Here is a 17,203-nt window from a genome sequence, read left to right as displayed (position 1 = left end):
AATAAATGTTTTTCTGAACTCTCTTGCTTTTTTGATGATCCAGCAGATGTTGGCAATTTGATCTCTGGTTTCTCTGCCTTTTCTAAAACCAGCTTGAACATCTGGAAGTTCATGGTTCCTGTATTGCTGAAGCCTGGCTTGGAGAATTTTGAGCATTACTTTACTAGCGTGTGAGATGAGTGCAATTGTGCAGTAGTTTGAGCATTCTTTGGCATTGCCTTTCTTTGGGATTGGAATGAAAACTGACCTTTTCCAGTCCTGTGGCCACTGCTGAGTTTTTTAAATTTGCTGGCATATTGAGTGCAGCACTTTTACAGCATCATCTTTCAGGATTTGAAATGGCTCAACTGGAATTCCACCACCTCCACTAGCTTTGTTCATAGTGATGCTTTCTAAGGCCCACTTGACTTCACTTTCGTAGTATATTTATTAAATTTGAGAAGGCAGACAGGTGAGTGGATTGAGGGGTTGGTTGAAGAGAGGACATAGATACAACTTCAAAAGTCAACAATGCTCTTGGATAGGTAAATACCACATGTATAATAAGTAAAATATAGTTTAGAAAATAAGTTTGTCTACAAGCCAACAGGAGACAAATCCCCTAATTGAACTATTTCACCAGGTATATCATGGGATTCTGAGACCCCCTCCTGGTAGCCAAGGGAGGTAATATTCCCCTTGCTGTTTGGAAAAAGGGATAAAACAGTTGCTAAAACAACAGCAGTATCCTTAATATCTATGCAACTTCCAACATAAACTTATTACAATTATAGTCAAGGGAACTGAATCTTACAAAACCTATGTAACTTGCCCAAGATCTCCCAGCTAATAAGCAGAAGACTTATTAGCAGAATTGAAGACCTAGTTTCATGATTCCAAAATGTAAGGTCATTTGGGGTTGCTGCCACTGTACTATATCTTTGGATTAGAAAACAGGATTCTTCTTCTTGTAAATACATTTGAGGCAAACTAAGTGAATGTGACCTTTCAATGTGTGAGGAGAAAAATAAAAACTTCTCTGAATACAGGGTCCACATGTTTTGACACGGGTTATATGTATTGACTGTTTAATGACTAAGTCTGAATGGAAATTCACTTGCAGCCACATTCAAATCATGTTTTGAATTTATGTAGTAGTTTTATTTCCCTTAGATACACCCATATTTCTTCTTTCATTAAAGTGTATGTCTTCTTTGTAAAATCCACCCACCTTTAATTTTGACTTTATGTCCTTAGTGAAATACAATGACTAAGTTATTAGAAGATTTAGAAAGGTGGCTTTAGCACACAGACTTGCACTGACTAAAATGCACTGACTTGATTAATGTGATGATATTTTTATATTTTTTTAAGACCTGTGGCAAACTCTTATAAACCTATTTTAGCTGTATTACATTAGGGGAGACAAAAGTTCCTAAAGGGGACACATGGAGAGTCAGACACATTTCCAGACTGAATTAGAATTGATCAATCATTGGCTGGCAGGATATCAGAGTGAAAGAACCTGCACTGAGCTGTGTTTGACTCCTGCTTCTCCCATGCATTTGCTGGGCTTCCTTAAGCCAGTTGACTATACAAAATTTTGAAGACGTAGTAAACATGTATTTTACTTTTAAACATGTGCCTGCTGCTGCTGCTGCTGCTGCTACACTAACCCTATTACAAGATGGAATAACATTTGCCTCCCTTTGCACAATGACTAGCCTGAGTGACTGCCTTCTAATATTTACAAAGTTGCAAAATTAATACTGTTTGACTTGTAATACTAGCAAATAAAATGCAATATAGCTTTCACCTGATTTACTCTGCTTATTGGGATGTTGGTCCCTGAAAACTACCCATTGTATTATGAGAAAGCCACGCCACAACAGAGAAAGAATGTATATTCAATTAAGGTCCCAGCCCAGAGCCAGCACCAATTGATGGAGTGAGCCCCAGTCCTAGTGCCAGGTAATGTGGAACAGAGCAGAGACACTACATGCTGCTGGACCCTGTCCCAGCTTCAGATTCATGGGCAAAATGAATGGAGAAAACATCCTCAAATGATGCCACCAACAAGAAATTAATTTCAAGACTATACAAATGACTCATTAAAGTCAATATTAAATAAACAAGCCAATTAAAAAAAAATAGGCCGAAGATCTAAATAGACATGTCTCCAAAGAAGACATACAGATGGCCAACAGGCATGTGAAAAAATGCTCAACATCAGTATTTATTTAAAATTGCAGATCAGAACTACCATGAAGTGTCACCTCACACCAATCAGGATGGCCATCATCAAAAAGTCAACAAATAATAAATGCTAGAGAGAGTGTGGGGAAAAAAGGAACCAGTCACTGTAGGCAACAGTTTGTAGATTCCTTAAAAACTAAAAATAGAGTTATCATATGATTCTGCAGGGGCTTCCCTGATAGCTCAGCTGGTAAAGAATTTGCCTGCAATGCAGGAGACCCAGGTTCGATTCCTAGGTTGGGAAGATCCCCTGGAGAAGGTATAGGCTGTCTACTCCAGTATTCATGGACTTCTCTGTTGGCTCAAATGATAAAGAATCCACCTGTGGGATTCTGGGTTTAATCCCTGGGTTGGGAAGATCCCCTGGAGGAGGGCATTACAATCAACTCAGTATTTCTTCCTGGAGAATCCCCATGCACAGAGGAGATCGGTGGGCTACAGTCCATGGGGTCACAAAGAGTTGAACACAACTTAACAACTAAGCAAAAATGATCCTATAATCCCACTCCCCGGGCATATGTCTGGAAATAACTATCATTCGAAAAAACACATGCACCTCAATGCTCATGGCATCATTATTTTATAATAGACAAGATATGGAAGCAATCTAAGTGTTATTTAACAGATAAATGGATAAAGAATATCTGGTATATATACAATGAAATACCAGTCAGCGATAAAAAAGAATGACATAATGCCATTTGTAGCAACATGGATAAACCTAGAGATTACCACACTAAGTGGGGTAAATCAGACAAAGAAAGACAAATATCATATGATATTGCTTATATGTGGAATCTGAAAAAAAAGCTACAAATGAATTTATTTACAAAACAGAAATAGACCCACAGACATAGAGAACAAATGTATGGTTACCAAATGGAAGCAGGGGAGGGATAAATTAGGAGTTTGGGATGAACAGATACATACTGCTATATATAAAATAGGTAAACAACAAGGACTTACTGGCTAGCACATAGAACTACATTCAATATTTTATAATAACCTATATGGGACAAGATTCCGAAAAGAATGAATATCTGTATAACAGAATCATTTTGCTATACACCTAAAACTATCAGGATATTGTAATCAACAATATTTCAATTTTTAAAAATTACTATTGTTTAAACCACTAAGTTTTATGGTGGTTTGTTACATAACAGTTGATAACCAGAACACAAGATAAAACATTTATTTGGATACTTGTATTTTTATATGATTATCTTCCCTTCCTCTTTGAAATGTTTTTATGTTTTCTGGGTGTTATTTTGGAATTTAGATGGAAGTGAAAGCTAGAGAGACATGTATTTGAAATGGTATCCAACACTTAGTGGCTAGAAGACTGTGCATGACCCTCATAGTTTCTTAGAGCTTCCCCTTCTATCAATAAAACTGAAAATAATACCAACTTCATAAGACCATTGAGAGCATTAAATGAAATAACGTTCAAAATACCTGGTGCACAGAAGGAGCTCAGTAGCCAAGAGTCAATATCATCACCACCAGTGGTGATATCAAAGAGTATGCAATACAGGGACCATGAGTTTCTTTATAGATTAGATTCTTGCTGTACATAAAGTAGAAATAGTTTTTTATTAAAGAAATTTCAAACACTGCCCTGGTATTTTGTCTTGCAGATGTTACGGTATAGTTTTGTGGTTTTGATTATATTGCTCCTCTGACAAAAGTTGTTTTTAATGGTATGGTTGACAGCCTGGTGTAATGAAAAGACCATGTGCTATGGGATCAGTTCTACCCCTGTATTTTGTGCGCAAATGTGCACAAGTGTCTTTGGTTTGTTTCTGTTATCCCTATTATAATCATGAGGGCAGAAATACTGGCTTTTTCACTGTTTAATTCCCACTGGCCAGAAAAGTATGTGGTGTATAATGGATAATCAATCAATAAAGATTACTTAAAAGAAAATACATTGTCATCATCTGTTAATGATCTTGTTTGGTACAGATATTGGGGACAAAGAGTTTTCAGTTTAGCAAACACCAGCGCACCTTCTAGTGCTATTTCTTTTATCTCAGTAATTTGATTTTTTGGCCTCATCATTCCTTACTTAGTTCTAAACCTAAATGTTAGCTTTGTACACACTGAAAGTTGAATATTGCAGATGGTCATGAGGGTTTCTATACACAAGTGCATTTACAGATCTATTTTGACATACAAAGATTATATAATGAGCATATATAGGGCTTCCTAGGTGACTAGGTGGTAAAGAACCCACCTGTCAAGTAGGAGACACAGGTTCAGTTCCTCAGTAGGGAAAATCTCTAGAGAAGGAAATGGCAACCCACTCCAGTATTCTTCCTGGGAAATCCCATGGACAGAGGAGCCTGGTGGGTTACATTCCATGGGGTCACAAAGAGTTGGACATGATTTAATGACTAAACAGCAGCAGCAAGTAGAGTATAAATAATGCATATTTTTAATACATATTATAGTGTGTATATCCTGGAGGAGGGCATGGCAACCCACTCCAGTATTCTTGCCTGGAGAATCCCTATGGACAGAGGAGCCTGGCAGGCTATAGTCCATGGGGTCACAAAGAGTCAATTGAGCAACTAAGCACAGTATATAGTGTGTATGTATGTATATAGTAATATATATATGGTCTAAATTATATATTATGTGTTATATATATGGCTAGCTAGCTGTATGTTCACTAAAATATCATTAATTAAGGGGAATTTGAGAATTTAAAGTAGTGTAAGGAAAGTAGGATTTTATTACCTTCAAAGTCATGGGAACATTACTAGCCATAACAATTAACTTCAGGTGGAAACCCCTCATGACATGCCTGCATGAATAAATGAATAAGAACCTATTTCTGGGAGAGAAGTAGGGGTTCTGAGGTGCTATCAGGCACCCCATCATTAGTTCTTCTGAGGAACTTAAACAATCCTCACCACAGACTTGTTTGCAAGACTGATTTGCTTGAGGTCAAGCTGTCCTATAGATATTAGATTTCAAAGTAATGGAGTCTGAATGTCCAATGATTTTATGTGCATCATGACTGACTTCTTATCTCTGCCTTAGTAAGCTCACAGCTTTATTGGGAAAGGTATTCCCAAACAGGATTTCAGTACACAGAGTGCTAAGTGCAAAAACACACATACCACCTAGATACTTAGACTGTGATGAGTGAATTCAAGGTGAGGATTCTAGATACCATGGAGATGATTAAAAGAAAAGGTGGGGGACAGATAGGACTCTCAGTCCCCATTGCCTGCAGGGGCCTGGCCACTCCAGGAGGTCTCCTTCCTATGCCCCTCTCAATCTTGTCCTCCTTCTAGGCTGACGGACTGTGGGTTATGGAACAAATTGGGTATGTGATTAAAGTGCTTTCTCAATAACTTTTTCTCCTATTCCCTGTGTGCATCCAGAACTGGATCCTTTTTCATTTCATATGCTTATCACATGATACCTTCAGATCTTGCCTAAGGCAAAATTCCTATGGAAGTGCTGACCTTGAGAAAACGCCTGAGCTCAGCCAGCACAGCCCTTGTCCCTGGGCACAAATGGCCACCTCCTAGCCCTGTGGCAGGACACTGCTGAAAACTGGCTGACTGAGTAATGCTGTCTTGGAAACGTCTCTGTAGCACGGCGTCTCAGCCCTGCATCAAGCTCAGGGTAAGAAGTAGCAAGCAGATACAACTACAAAGATGTGTGGGAATAACACAGACACTTTTCCCATGGACCCCAGTGGTTTGGAATTCTTGTCCATTGCAGAGTTTCTAGTATAAACTTTCAGTTAAAGAGACAGATGACACATTTCACTGGCTGGCACTTATCAGCAGCTCTGGGGGACAATATCAGAGGAAACTGTCAGAAAATGACAGTGTCATGGTTCAGTCACTAACTAAATGAAAAAGACACAGTGCTGAACCAAGCCTGACCTTATCCTGCTTGTCTTTCTCCTCTTTCTGCTTCCATTGCCGCTAGAAGAACAGAACCAGAGCCAGAGGCAAGAGCGGACAAGAGACAGAGGAGACTTTGGTGACAATGTTTGGGATACACAGAGCCATATGGAGGGGTGTGTGGGCCCTAGAAGCTGCAGCATGTCAGCAAGGACACTGCCAACCTGTGAAGTTGCCCAGGAATTGCCCTCTTCAAGCCACCTTGACAATCCCACAGCCTTAATATACATGACTCTGGCAGCTGACTCGTCTCTCCATCTAATTTTCTTACAAAATAAGGAAAGTCATACAAACTCACATATTCCCTGATGACCTGATATCCTTATAACTTTTGGTTCTTTGAGTTTTGCATGATTATCAGAGATCATATCCTCACTTTCTCCTTTAATTTTGATTGGTATCTAATTTATTTACAATGTTGTATTAGTTTCAGGTATGCAGCAAAGTTATCAGTTATGTATATCAACTCTTTTTCAGATTCTTTCCCATATAAGCCATTGCAGAGTACTACATAGGCCTGTGCTATACAGCAATCCTTATTAGTTATCTAGTCTTTGCTTTGCCCTGAGGCAGAGCAGGGTGCAGGTCTGTCCCTTGCCAACTGTGTGGCACTGATCAAGCATCCTACCCTCTCTGAGATTCTGTTTCCTAAAATGCCAAGTAGGATAACAACCCTTCCTGAGTAGAACTGTTGTTTGGATTACAGATCATGCTTGAAGACATCTTCAAATATGAGAAACACTTAGTCACTGGCAGCCATTTAGAAAGTTACTTATTTTTCTCATCTTGCTGTCTTTCATTTCCTCCCTCTATTATCTATTGCGTATAGTCTGGAGGAGGATCTATAGCAAGAAGGCATCCTTCACATTCTTCTCTTATTGATCTGAGTCCACTGTAGCCAAAATGTACAATATGGTATTTCTTCTACTAATCCTGGCTGCCTGTAGTTATCTCCTTCCAATAAGCTATGGGAATCAGACTACATATTTTTTAATTAACCAAAAATATTTAAAATTGTCTTGATCCTCTTCTGCACTTATCAGATTGCCAAAATTGAAGTAAAGTGTTAATACTTAGTGCTGGGAGATGGGCACCTGAGGTCTCACAGTGATGTTTGGAGTATAAATTGCTCTAACTGTGACCCACTGCAGATGTCAAGATGGCAAAAGTCTTCAAAATATGTACATACTTTGACTTGGTAACCGCACCTCAAGGAACTTATCCTAAAGACATTATATCTGTGTGCAAAAATCTTTTCGCAGCATGTATAATAATGAAAAAGAAGGAAAAATCTAAATGTCAAAACTAGATCTGTTCTGTCTGTCCATTGTGATACATCCATATCATGGAAGACTTATTAAAAAATTATGCTATAAAATCATATTTACTGATACAGAAAGATATTTGTATTCTGCGTGTGTAACACATACAGTAACTAAAACAGTTTCAGTGGGGGGGCCCTGACTTAAGTAGATAAGGGGAACCCTTCCTCAGCTCTTCTAGAGAGCAGATTAGGGAGGAGATGATGATCTCTAGTCCCTCCTCTGCTCTCCCTGTCTCTCACCAGGGGAAGGGATTTCCATAATGGTTAGAGAAATTAGGTAAATATCCCTGTAGGTGTGTGCCTGTTGTGGACTAAATGTGTGTGTCCCTCCAAAATCCAAATGTTGAAATCCTAACCCCCAATTTGATGGCATCATGAGGTGGGGACTTTAGAAGGTGATTAGGTCATACCCTCTCTCTAGAATGTGCTCAGAGAATTTATAACAGTTGAACTAGACAAAAAGCACATGCTATTCACAATAATCAAGATATGGAAGCAACCTAAATGTCCATTGACAAATGAATGGATAAAAACGATATGGTTATATATATATATATGATGGAATATTACTTAGCCTTTAAAAAGAATGAAATAATGCCATTGTAGCAACATGAATGGAACATAGAGAGTGTCATACTGAGTGAAATAAGTCAGAGAAAGACAAATACCATATGATATCACTAATATGTGGAATCTAAAATATGATACAAATGAACTTATTTACAAAATAGAAACAGACTCACAGACATAGAAAACAAACTTATGGTTATTGAAAGAGAGGGAGTAATAAATTTGGAGTTTGGGATTAAAAGATATGTACTACCATATACAAAATAGATAAACAACAAGGACCTATAGTACAAAGGTCTTAGCTATGTACAGTTTAACACAGGGAACTGTACTCAATATTTTAATAACCTGCAAGGGGAAATATATATATATATACACACTTTGATTTAAAAAGAGAAGCATATACAAGACAATGATAAAGTCAAGCTGATATCACAGGATGTATATACTAAAGGAACCCCAAAACATAATTTAAAAAGACACATCTATACCAATGTTCATAGTAGCACTGTTTACAACAGCCAAGGCATGGAAGCAACCTAAATGTCTATTGACAGATGAGTGGATAAAGAAGATATGGTACATATGCACGATGGAATATTACACAGCCATGATAAGGAACAAATTGGGTCATTTGTAGTGATAAGTCTGTCATACAGAGTGAAGTAAATCAGAAAAAGAAAAATAAATATGGATGGTATGGGGGGTGTGGGAGGAAAGTCCCAGAGAGAAGGGCGATACACACACACACACACACACACATATCATACCATATGATATCACTAATATGTGGAATCTAAAATATGATACAAATGAACTTATTTACAAAATAGAAACAGACTCACAGACATAGAAAACAAACTTATGGTTATTGAAAGAGAGGGAGTAATAAATTTGGAGTTTGGGATTAAAAGATATGTACTACCATATACAAAATAGATAAACAACAAGGCTGATTCATTTTGTTTTATAGCAAAAACTAACACAACATTGCAAAGCAATTATACTCCAATTAAAAATAAATGAATAAATGAAATTCCATAGTCAGAATGAACATAATTCCATTTTCCCTAAAGTTCCACCAAACCAATTGTTAGGAAACTAGAAGCAACACAATGAGAAGAGGGTAGCATGGTTTTCTAGACACAGCCTCTGCAAAGAGTGCTGAGAGTGACATGCAGGTTTGACAGTCAGGAGACAGGGAATCTGAACACATACAAACATTGACTCTCTGAGGACACTGGTAAAAAGGGACACCCAGCAGGGCCTCTGATCTAATCGACCCTGCGGGCATGGCTGAGTCCATGAAGACTAAAATAACTGATTTTCACAATGATGATCCCAAGTAATCAAGAAAAGGTTACATTTCACGTTCAGAATTCTCTGCTTAAGAAGGCAAGGGAGCATGTAATCCATTTGAGAAACATCTTCATTTCAAATAGTTAAAAATTCTTTAAAAACAGTTTGGGTGCTTAAAGGGATAACTGACAGTTACCTAGAAAATTCACTTATGTAGAACAACTTCTTCCCTAAAGACTCTAGATCAGTGAGGCGGTGGGTAGCTGTATTTAGTTAGGTTTCTAGCACTTCTTCTTTGACATTTCATTGTCTAATTTCCTGAAGCCTTTCAAAATTCCTCACTTTCAAGGAACATAAATTCCTTAAGGCTAAAGATTCTGACACCCTTTCTTGGATATTCCACATTCCTGTTATACTTGGGCTTTTTTTTTCCCCTGTCACAAATGATGAACTGACATTCACAAAAATAACAGACCCCAAAGGCATGCATCAACTTTGACCAAGCCCTCTTGACATTTTGCAAACCCTTTTGAATTATGGTAAGCAATCCTAGAATCGTCTTTTGCAACCCTTTATCAACCATTTGATCTAGAAAATACAGAAGAACAATCAATATATAAATAAAGTTAACATAATTTTTTTAAAAAAACCTTTATTTTTTAAAGTCATTTCTCCTTGTTTAGGAAAACATCTTAGGAATTCCTGCAGAAATCAGCAACTTTTAGAAGATGTCTGCTCTCTTCTACTAATCCTGGATTTCAGCTGCAGTATTTACAGCCTCCAACCAACTCTGCTTGCTTCAGGCTGGCCTTCACAATCCAAACTGACTCTGGCCAGTCTATCCTGTTACTGTTTGTCCTGAGTTCAGTTGTTTTTGCATACCGACAGACTCCCTTGATTTGTCTCAATTCTAGAGTCAAGGGGAGATTCTGTCAACAACCAGGGACCTCTGTTCAGTCCCGAATGGTAGGTTTTCCCTCCATTTCCAGGGCTTGTCCCTATACTTGTGCTCCTAAGTGTACCATTAAATCCCCTGGATTGTCTGGTTGTTGAATATAGTGTGCAGTGTTAAATACATTGCATCCTTAGAGCTATTTTCCTTTCTATCTTCATTTCAAAAATCTGAACATAAAGCTAGCATGTACTTGAACTCTTGGTGAAAATTAAATGGTAATAAAGTAGTATACCCTTTAAAAAAAAAAAAAGAAGAGTCATCTCAATTCAGGCCTGCACTTTTCAGATAACATGAGTACTGTAAACACACAGGATGTGCCAGCCTGCCCACTGAGCTCATTGCCTAATACTGCCCCATTATGCATCCTTTCCCCAAATATAACTCACTGCAGTTTGGTGAATGAGCTGAAATCCTTGATGCTTTCTAATCTGCCAGAAAAACCATTTCCTCCTTCACGCTTTCTAAATCTAGTTCAAGAGTCATTGCTCTCAAGAAAATTTCCATTCTCACCAGTATTGCAAAATGGGTGTTGTTACTGTCCCTTTTTTGATTTGAGGAGAAACACTTGAGAGGCTACAGAACCCCCTTGAGGTCACGGCCTGGGCACCAGAGAAAGAACTAGCCCATCAAGTGTCTCTCCTGGTGGCATTTTTCTCATGTATAGGGAACCATGTAGGTGCAGCCCCCTGGTTGGCAAACCTTTCTCTCCTTGATATTCCAGGGTTGGGGGCCCATGTGTCACACCGTGGTCCCCCAGTATGGCACATGCAAAGGGGCCCAGGAGGGGTGTTTCTTACCTGGCGTGTTGAGCAGGCGAGACCTCTTGCAGTGGTAGGCTACCTCCTGCTCACAGTGCTCGGAGCCATCGATCACTGCTTCCAGCTGCTCCAGGCTGCCTCCATAGTCCAAGGTCATGGAGTAGGGCTTCTCAGGGTTGGCACCTTGCACATGGGTCAATTCTGTGTTGTTGTGCTGCATCAACGTCCAGATCTTGTCCTCTGCCCAGAAAACACAACCCAAGCAAGGTGAAAAGATGATCATGCTTAAAGGCCTCCAAAAAGCTGGAAAAATGAAACAGGATTGTGTGAGCAGTGTGATGTTTGGTGGCTGCAGGTACATCAGTTAATTGCCACTTGAGTGCTCTACTCATAAGAATTTAACCCGAGAATTTTTTCTCCTAGAGTTCCACCCAGAGGTAGTGTGGGGGTTAATTATCTTAAGAGCTAAATTTGTGAAGCCCTTACTCCACAAGTTCTATGCTTAATGTCCATTATCTCATTGAAAATGGACATGATTTATGAAAAGTCATAAAACAAAAATAGAAACAGACAACAGAACAGGAATAAAAGGAAATGAATTCATCAGTTGTGGGAAGGACAATTTGGAACGGGAAGAACTTAGAAATGAGATATTTTGTGATCAGAAGTAGAATGTAACTAAATATGCTCAAAGATAACTATCATGGTGATGATATACATAGAAGAATATAGGTCACTGACAAATTATCAAATGTACAACCTGTCAGTAATTAAATGAACAAAAATAAAATGTTAAACGTTTCCAATTAATAAATAAATTAAACTGACATCATCTAAATCAGAGGGAGTTGGTCCTGCCATGTTAAAAATGAGGGAAAAGTGAATAAGGAAAACCAGGCAGGTTTTCTAAGATTATATAGTTAGTTAATGACTAATTGAGAATTGGAACCCAGGATGTCTGACTCCAAAGACACTACTTCCAGATAGTGATACACACTCTTCCTCACAAGAGAAGCACTAGCATAGATCATTTTCTCAGAGAACCATAAGCACCACTTTGAAAATAAGACCTATTCACAGAAAGCATGTGTGACATATACATCATAACAAGGATGAGAATGTGTAATACACACATACATGCAAGGCACTTAACTGAAGCTTGTTATTTATTCTCCATGGTACTTCTACTTACCAAAAATATTTTAAGAGTTTTACATTAAAACAGCATGCGGAGATGAGGGCCTAAAGATCAGGGAAGGAGAACATGCTTTGCCTTCTATCCTTAAGAATGGAAGGTGAAGAGAGAAGAATTTTATTTTTAGAGCTTGGGAGATCTGGACTTGAAAGCTATTCTATGAACAACAAACTTGGGCAAGTCACTTCACTTTTGGAGGGGCTTAATTTTATCATCAGTTTTAAGAAAAGAAGTTATGAAGTCACAAGGCATTTGGGGATGCATCCGACATTCTGGAATAATAGACTGAAATATTTTCAGCAATCAGACGTAGAATTGAATTCCGAACTTGCTCACAAATAAAGTGAAAGAGGAAATAGGAGGACTTGAAAAGCTTTTGTCATCTGAGAATCTTGCCCACATAATAACATCATTACTCTTCATAGATGCTCAGAGATGAAAAAGAACCTTGCCCAGACATCATGTGGTTTCCGTCCTCTCTCTCTCTCACTCATTTAGTTTCACAAATGAGGAAACCAGAGTCTAGGAAGTAAAGGAATGACCCACAACATATCTATTAGATGAGAATGGTAAGCATATACACTGCCACTGTGACAAATATTTCTAGTTACAGTATATAACCAGCACTACTTAGAAGCATGATGGTAGCAGCTGGCCATGAAAAAGAAAATAATATTAAAAACAACTGGCAAGCAGTATCCCTGGTTTTACTTTCTCTGTCTCAACTCTGTATATGAGTTAGGATAAGTAACTTCATTGCCCTGAACTTCAGTTTCAATATATTTTTAGAAAAGGGAGGAAGAGAAAGTTTGATCTTCACAGTTCCTAAATGCGGAAATATTTATTGCAGCAGAAAATTAAACCATGCTCAAACATTCTGATTCTTCTTAACACTCTTTCGAAACCAACCCCCTGATAGCCCATATCTCCAATGTTTAATTGAATGACATTTTCTATAAAGTCTAAAAAAATCAGGTTATTGGATTTTGGTTTTGAAAGCAAAAATAAGGCTTGATTCATATTGGTAAAAATAATAATGTTACACAAACAATGAACCAGAAATTTCAAAAATGTTGGTACCAGTACAGACAAATGTCGATAAAATAAACAAAGTAGTCATTCAATAATACAACACTGTAGAGGGAGAAATAAAAACTGCCAATTTTGAAATGTCCATGGTACTTATAAGAAACGGAACTCTAATGAGATGCCATGTTACTGTTCCATTCTAAGATATTTTACATACATTATCACCAGAACTCATAACAATCATGGTAGATATCAATATAAATATAGAAACAAACATAGATATTATAGGTATCCATATAGATACAGATATAAGAAGGAAAGAGAAAGTAAACTTGTCTCCAGTCTCAATGTGTCCAATCTGTCTGACTCCAAAATTGTTCCTCACAGCATCACTAAAGTACACAAATTTGGATTTCCTTCTAAATGTACACTGATTTTCATACCTTTGTCCATCCAGTGTTCATACACTACTTAAACAATTTGCTTATTCATTTACTCATTAGCTCATTTTTTTTTTCCAAAATCTTACTCTATCTTTGGCAAGAGGGAGAAGAAAGAGTGGTATCAGAGAGACAATCTTTTATCCCAAAGCCACGAATATCTCAGACCCCTCCTTCTGGGCCCAGAGAGTGAAATGTTCAGAGTTGAACTCTTGGCACTTTTTGATATATGCGATAGACAGAAGACACGAAGGAACAACTAAGGGCTCCAAAAGCGCCCCTCAGTTCACTTAACACTCATCACAAGCACGGTCTGACCAACAGGAAGAGAGACGATTACTTGAAACCTAGGATCTCTTAGGTGGTTTCATTTCAAAGACAGCCTTTGTCATCTCATTATTTTTCTCCTGGGTGATAGAAACATAAAGACTAAAAATAAGAAGAAAACTGGATGTTATCTTTTTCTCACTTTCTATTTTTTCTCCCACTTCCTGGGTTGCTGTGCAGATTAGGCCCTGAAACTGATGAAACGTGAAAAGCCAGGGGTCAGTGCCACTCAGGAGAGTCAGCTTTGATGGCTGATGTTCCTGATACATGGAATAAAGTAGGGACAGGTAGTTTTAGCTAGGGAAGGTGTAGGTGAAAGATCTCAAGTATCATTCATTTTGAATAGGCTTTTAGGGGGACAGAGGGTGATCCATCGGAGAAGGAAATGGCACCCCACTCTAGTACTCTTGCCTGGAAAATCCATGGACGGAGGAGCCTGGTAGGCTGCAGTCTATGGGGTCGCTAAGAGTTGGATACGACTGAGTGACTTCACTTTCACTTTTCACTTTCATGCATTAGAGAAGGAAATGGCAACCCACTCCAGTGTTCTTGCCCGGAGAATCCCAGGGACGGGGGAGCCTGGCGGGCTGCCGTCTATGGGGTCGCACAGGGTCGGACACAACTGAAGTGACTTAGCAGCAGCAGCTGCAGGGTGATCCATGCATGGACCTACATATACTAAAAATAAAACTGGACTCATGAGCTAAATGTTCAAGATGGTAAATTTAGTCAGTGGGCAATGGACAGAGCGTGAATTTTGGCCTCAGAAAATCTAGATTTGTAAGTCAGCCCTACACTTATTGGCTAACCATACTTGGTCAAATGATTACTTTTCTGAAGTTCAGTTTCTTCATCAATTATACTTTAAAAAGCAGCAATGATGCCAACTGTAGAGGATGGTTGTAAAGATTAAGAGAGGACATCAGTGTGAGGAATTCTATTATTAACTAAATAATTAGGTATTTAATAGGGATCTGTGTGTATCACTTAGAAAAAGATATATGACATCTCCAAATCCAGGAGCTCACAGATGTCTGATGCTGATATGAACAAAAGCATTAAAAACAAGAAGATATGACTGGTCTCTTGTGGTTCTCATGATAGCCTGCTTCAAGAAGGTTGTTTCCCAGTCCAGAAAGGAAGATCCACAAACATCTAGAGGAGAAACACACTAAGCTTGACCTTCTCTCTGCAGATCCATGGGGAAAACATACCAGATTCAAGAGTCCCAGAATGGAAAATGCTTCCCCCTGGTAGTTTGTGAACTTGGATTTTCACACAAGAAAACCAAACAGGTTTCCCTCTAACTCAAGTAAGTCCAGTTTCATGCAGAGACCAAGGAGGAAATCAGCTAAAAGCTATGATTGGCAGAGCATCATAAAATCCTCCAGGCTCCAAACACCACCTCAGCTGATGTGCCTCCAGCACCATCCCTCTGCCACATGGCATCCACCCTAACTGCTAGTCTCTAAAGATGCATTTAAGGCTCCAAGGTACCATGAGACAGCCTGGCTTTAGAAACCCGCCCATCTGATGAACGTCTATGTTCTACTCTAGTAGGAAGACTTTGCACAAGTTATATACATCTCTAAAGTTTCCTCATTGGTAAACAGTATATTTATATTAATCGTTCCATCCATGATGATAAAATGATCCAGTATCATGTTTTACATGGACACATAACTGGTTGTCTGGCATGCAAAAGAGTGAAAAATCTTTATATTCAAACTTTTCTATGACATTAAAATGAGCACTAGGACTTCAATCCTTAGAGAGTTAGGGGTAGGAAACTCACCCTGCAAAGGAGGTTAGCTAGCAGACTCCTTGTGATATAGCTGCTGCTGTATATAATAAATGATTGTTATCTTGTTGAATTACCTTTTCACTCTGAAATAGCCTCATGTGTTTCTAGATTTATTTTCATTCCTTGCATTTCAGAAATATCTACAACAGAATATGTCATTTAGTCCTCATAGACCCAGAAACCTAGAAAATCATTGCCCTTGATACCACAGTTTGCTACCCAGGTCATTTTCTATGGTTTCTTCTACTGTATTCAGTCCCATGATGGGAAACAGAGCCACTCTTCCTAATTTGCTTAAAGGAATACAAGTATTGAGTTACTCAAGACAAACTGTCTGCTTAAGAGAGGACTGCATTTGAAGATTTTTTGAACTGGCAGAAACTTTTTCAATTCACTAAGGATCTTAGTTAGTCTAAAATAAGTTATTATGCATTTTAAATGTTTATTATCCAATAAATGGCTGGCAAATATTTTCTCTAATTTCCGAGATTGCTTTTTAATTTTGTTGACTATTTCTTGTGCTGTACAGAAGCTCTTTAATCTGATGTAGTCCCACTTGCTGATTTTTTCTTTTGTTCTTGTGCTTCTGTTGTCAGAGTAAAAAAAATCATTGTCAGAATGTCAAAGGGATTTCTTCCTTATGTTTTATTCTAAGTTTTTATGCCATCAGACCTTCTGTTGAAGCTTTTACTCTTTTTCAAGTTAATTTTTGAGTAGTATAAGATACGGGTCTGATTATTTGCCTGTCCAGTTTTCCCCACACCATTTGTTGAAGAGATTATCCTTTACTCTTGAGTATTCTTGGCTCCTTTGTCAAATATCAATTGATCCTTTATGTGAGAGCTTATTTCTGGGCTCTCTATTCTGTTCTACTGGCATATGTGTCTATTTTTATGTCAATATCATGATGTATTAATTACTGCAACTTTGGAAAAATGGATAGATGTTTAAGTGCACAAACTTGTGATTAGCAGATAAATAAATTCTGGATATCTAATGCACAGCTTAATAATTAGTCAACAATGCTGTATTATAAACTGCAAAGTTGCCAAGACACTAGGTCTTAATCGTTCCCATCAGAAAAAAAGAAAATTATTACATGACATATAGAGGTGTTAGCTAAGCATGGTAATCATACTGTAATATATAAATGTATAAAACCAACACATTGTACATCCTAAAATTACACAAAGTTGTATGGCATTTATAAGTGATCACTCACCTAGAGCCATACATCCTGGAATGTGAAGTCAAGTGGGCCTTGGGAAGCATCACTATGAACAAAGCTAGTGGAGGTGATGGAATTCCAGTTGAGCTATTTCAAATCCTGAAAGA

The 17,203-nt window shown here is 38.1% G+C and overlaps 1 protein-coding gene across 1 annotated transcript in view; it reads right to left on the bottom strand.

Moving 5' to 3' along the window:
- Positions 1-17,203, bottom strand: part of CNTNAP5 (contactin associated protein-like 5) — a 1,037,136-nt gene that overhangs the window by 291,130 nt on the left and 728,803 nt on the right. The window contains exon 13 of the mRNA XM_010860827.1: positions 11,113-11,313. Coding sequence (XP_010859129.1) covers positions 11,113-11,313 — 201 coding nt within the window. The remainder of the gene's footprint in view (positions 1-11,112; positions 11,314-17,203) is intronic.

The sequence above is a fragment of the Bison bison genome, unplaced genomic scaffold, assembly GCF_000754665.1.
Source record: "Bison bison bison isolate TAMUID 2011002044 unplaced genomic scaffold, Bison_UMD1.0 scf7180017864471, whole genome shotgun sequence".
Classification (NCBI taxonomy): domain Eukaryota; kingdom Metazoa; phylum Chordata; class Mammalia; order Artiodactyla; family Bovidae; genus Bison; species Bison bison.
This window is presented reverse-complemented; position numbering and strand designations above follow the sequence as displayed.